The 4,994-nt window shown below is 41.1% G+C and overlaps 1 protein-coding gene across 1 annotated transcript; it reads left to right on the plus strand.

Annotated features, from left to right (window-relative positions):
* Positions 1-2,805: 2,805 nt before the first annotated feature.
* LOC101313164 (protein FAR1-RELATED SEQUENCE 5-like) lies at positions 2,806-3,912 on the plus strand. Its single transcript, XM_004308446.1, has one exon. It carries the CDS (start codon positions 2,806-2,808, stop codon positions 3,910-3,912), a length of 1,107 nt encoding a protein of 368 aa, XP_004308494.1.
* Positions 3,913-4,994: the final 1,082 nt, after the last annotated feature.

Consider the following 4,994-nt stretch of genomic DNA (forward strand, 5'->3'; position numbering starts at 1 on the left):
AGTTTAGTTTAGAGTAATTTAGTTTACATTTAAGCATTTAGTTTAGTTTAGTTAACTACTTCAAAAACCCAAAATCAAATCACTACTCCATGTTGCACATACTCACCATGAGCCTAGATTTCCTTGTGTGTTTAGGTTTGTGATTGTACATTTGCACATTCTAGCTCTCTTAAGGTTAACACCCTAGCTAGTGAAAAGAATCCAATCCTCGTGGGTTCGACAACTTTTCTTAATCCCTATACTATTACTTGTACCCCTTATACTTGAGGGTGGTTTTTTGGCTAACAATCTATGTTAGTCAGATTTATATGGACAGTTGTACATAGGTTATATGCCAAATTTACATCTCGATGACTGCATTATGACCACCAACAAATCCCACAAATCTTGATGCACACCAACAAACTGGAAATCAAGTGTTACCACATACAAAATCTGACATGCATGAAATGCAAGGAAGAAAATTTCGGTGATTACGAAAATTTCGACCCTTCAAAATATGGAAATTTCAGGGAAATATCGATTGTAGTAAAAAAATGAGAAAATTGACGAAAATTTGAAGAAAAACAAGGAAATTTTAAACCAAACTTTAAGAGATGTTTGTTTTCTATATTATGTACTATATTTGAAATGAAAACCTTGAATAAACATTGATCTATATGGAGTTGTAGTAAGTTAAGGTGAAAAGGTTAGTGCTGAACCGTTAATAATTCTTAAAAGTTTACTTTAAACATTTTTTTTTTATGGCTGGAAACCCAAAGGGAGGCTAGATCATCATGCCTTACATACATATGATACATTTCACATGGAATTACATGAGTGTTTTAAAACCACATAGAAGACCTATGAGGTACAAAATTTTCACTAATATTGGTTGGAAATATCGGGAAATATCGAGAAATATCAGGAATTTCGGACGAGAAATGCTTGGGAGAGGAAATATATATTGCTAGGTGAAAAAAACGAAAATTTCGGCGAAATATCGCCGAAACTTTCGATTTTTTCTTCCTTGATGAAATGCCATGTCGGCAACATTGTTCATTCAACATCGACCACAAACTATACCTTAAGGTGCCCTTTACACAGTCGAGCCCGGCTTACATGCCATATGCTTTGGCCTTTTTGCAAGCCTAGCGGTGGCTAAACTACCATTTTATTTTAACTACAGGAGTAGTCTGGAATACACCCGGTGTAATCGAGCCGAACCGGCTTAGACAGCGCGCTGTAGACGTGGGAGACTGTAAACCACATGTCGGAGCCGTCAAGCTTTTCCGTCTGTTGACCGTGAAATGCAAACAAAAGTGAAAAAAAACGCAGAAGCCGGCGTGAAAAGGGTAGGAGGGTATTTGCAGAGGTCGCACCCCCCTAAATTAGGTTGGTATCCCCCCTTATTTTGGTGGTTTTGGGAGGGTTGAATTGCGATTTGTAGTAGACTGAGCAATGAGGGCTAAACAGTGAAGAAGTAAACCAGATCGAGTGAAATGGTTGATTGAGCGGGGTGACCGAAAGGGAGTGAGAAGATCGAAGCAAGTGACTGTTGTGGGCGTCATCATCGGAAAAACTATTTCGTCTTCGTCGTCCTCTCCATCTGGTAGTTATGTTTGTTTTGGTTTGTTGGGTTCTGCTTTTTACAGTGAAGACTGTATGTTTTGCGTGTTTATTAGCTTGGTTGTTTAATTTTGCTTGGAATTGGGGCGTTTTGTATATTGAAGTTTGAATTTGCTGGTTGCAAATTTTGGTGCTTTATGATTAGCAAGTGAGAATTGTGGTTTTTGATAGTCATGGTTTATGAATCATGCGGAAATATGGATGCAGTTGTTGTATCTGTTTCTGAATGGAAGTGTGGAGACTTTTTGCTATCTTTCACGGCACCCATATTTCACTTTGCATATACATAAATTAGCTTGTAGAGTTGAAATGTAGTACAAATCCTTGTTGAAACCGAATTGTAGTTTCATGTAGTACTTGGTTTGATCCTAACAATGCTCTGTGTTGGAATAAACATGAGATCCTGAGGGTGGTGGGATGCTAGAAATTTGTTTTTTGAAGGATTAGCTGTGATATTATTGGAATAAGACAATTGTTACTAGTTCTTTCGACTTACTATGATCGATGTGAAATAGATGATGAACTGTAAATGGTAATTGTATTGTACCCTGTCATGGAAGTGTAATTATATCATTGGTTGTTTTCCTGTCCAGGTTAATGTCAACAGCATCGATGATACTCTGATATTGTCTTGGCATAATGGTCGATACAGATGACGACTTGGACGAAAGTTGGCTTTGTTCGACTGACCACTTGTACATTACTGATGAGTCATTACATGACGATTCTGAATACGAAGCGTCAGTATGCGGGTTGGAACAGTCCCCATCTGGTTCCACCCGAGTTCCAAAGTATGAATTTGTTGGGCCAGTTAATTCCACAGGTGTGGCATCATCAGCAACGGAGATTGATTTGTCAAATGATTTGATAGATGACATTGTGTTGAATATGAAAGAACCGTCTACAGGGGATAAGTTTAATAGGTTAAATATCAGAGACATCACATATGACGATGTATCCGATCTATTGTTTGAAGACTACGAGGCAGCAGGCAAGTTTTACAACTATTACGCACACGTACGTGGGTTCAGCACAAGGAAATCAAAAATGTACAGATACCGTACCAGTGACTTTGTGTATCGAAGGGAGTGAGAGTGTTCTAAAGCTGGAGTAAACCCCAAAAAGCGTCGAAATCCCGTTGAAGTTGCTGAGAAAAAGCGACCAGTGGACATTAAAGAAACCAAACGCTGAAACCACATGTTGCGTAGGGGTTACAGGCAGACTAGATGCAGGTGTACTGCCAAGTTTGTTGTAAAGTGGTGCCTAAGGCGTAAGAAGTACTTTGTATGTGAATTTGTAACGCTGCACAATCATGATTTGTGCCGTCCAAACGAAGTGCATTTCCTTCGGTCTCATCGGAAAGTAGAGGACCACGACCTTGCCCAGGTTCAATCGTTGAGTGAAGTTCAAGTTCCCATTAGCAGAGCGTATGAATTTCTTTCTTACCAGGCAGGTGGATATAATAACATGCGGTTTACGCTTAAAGATCTGTACAACAAGCTTGGTAGGAAAAATATTACAGATAATGCAGAAGGTGATGCACAAACTGCTATAAGAAGCTTGAGAGCTAGGTCTGCAAGAGAGACGAAATTCTTCTTCGAGCACACCGTTGATACTGAGGGCAGACTTAAAAACATGTTTTGGAGGGACCATCAGTCTTTGCTAGACTACACCGCTTACGGTGATGTATTAATCATCGACAGCACATACAAAACAAACAGGTACAGGCAGCCTTTGGTGTTGTTTGTCGGCTGCAACAATCACCGAGCAACAATTGTGTTTGGGTTTGCACTTGTGGGTGATGAGAAAGAGGAAACGTACGACTGGGTTTTTAATATGTTCCTTGTCTCAATGAAATATAAGAAACCTATGTCTGTCATCACTGACGGGGATGAGGCGATAAAGAGTGTATTGGAGCGCTTGATGCCAGAAGCACGTCACCGGTTGTGTGCGTGGCACATAGGCAGAAACATTGGTCAGAACCTGAATAATGTAGAAGCCATCAAGTGTTTCTCTAAATTTATCTATGCATCTCTTACAGTGCCAGAATGGGAGGCCCAGTGGCGTGAGGCTGTTGAGATGCACCAGATGGAAAATAATGAATGGGTTACTGCTCTGTATAAGAAGCGGACCCGGTGGGCTGAGTCGTTTTTCAGAGGTAGTTTTTATGGAGGAATGTGCAGCACACAGAGATGCGAGGGCATGAATTGTCAATTTAAGAAGCGTTTAGACCCCAGCACAACTGTTTCTGCTGTGTATGGACGGTTGGAGTGGAAACAGAGACGTATAAGGGACCGCGTCTAGCTGAACAACTTTAAGGTGAGAAACAGTACCCCCGTGTTTGATACGCACATGAGAAAGTTGGAGGTGGAGGCTTGTAAAACATTCAGTCATGACATATTTATCATGATTAAATCTCAGATAAATTTTGGGGATAGGTTTGTTGTACATCAGAGGTTCCCATTTCCTAACGCAGACGCCATAGTGTTTTATGTGGGACAGTATGACAAAGTTGAACGGCGGTGGTCGGTTGACTATTGCGGCAACAAAGGCAACCCCCAATGGTCATGCTCGTGCAAGATGTATGAATCGGACGGCATTCCATGTGCTCACTTGTTCTGTGTTTTTAAATATGAATTGATCATAGAATTCCCAACTTGTCTAATAAACAAGCGATGGACCAGGGAAGTGGGTGAGACAACCATTGTCCCATCATGTGTACAAGTTCAGAACACCTCATTGGCAAAGAGCCCAAGGTATGCTTCCCTCCTAATTGAAGCTGGAAAGGCATGTTCACGATACGCAGAGTCTCCTGAAGGGTTCAATGCCGCAATGATTGAACTTGAGAAGTTGAAAAAATGTTCCATGAAATACAACCCTACCGTGAATGAAGATCATGCTGCTCTTTCAGAAAGCGATAGCGTTGTTGGAGATCCGTTGAAATGTAGAACAAAAGGAATGCCGTCCAAAACAGAACAAAAGCGAAGCGTGATTACATGCAGTAATTGTGAGGGGCTTGGTCACAACACGCGCAGCTGCAAAAAGCCTCGATTGGTGCCTGATGTTTGTGGTTCCGGCAACGTTGTGGGGCGGCAGACGCCTGCCTTGGACAACAGTAGAGATTGGGAACCCTGTATTCCACGTTTCTCTCCTGCGCTGCGTGATAACATCTGAAGTCTTTGATGTTTATACCCAAGGCATTCCCACAACCCTTATTTTTTGCAGGTCTTCTACTGGTGCTTCCCAGTATTAAAGACAATTTAGTTTCTTTTGCAAACTTGGGGTGACTATCTTCAGTGATACCACGTTTAGAGGACCCTTTTGTTATGTGACCTGTAACAGCTATTCTGACATTGTTGTTGTTGTGTTCTTTCATGCGCGGTGTA

This window comes from Fragaria vesca, linkage group LG7, assembly GCF_000184155.1.
Source record: "Fragaria vesca subsp. vesca linkage group LG7, FraVesHawaii_1.0, whole genome shotgun sequence".
Lineage (NCBI taxonomy): Eukaryota > Viridiplantae > Streptophyta > Magnoliopsida > Rosales > Rosaceae > Fragaria > Fragaria vesca.

Excerpts from the sequence above, each read along its gene's own strand:
- LOC101313164 (XM_004308446.1), top strand. The coding sequence starts at position 2,806 with ATGTTGCGTAGGGGTTACAGGCAGACTAGATGCAGGTGTACTGCCAAG.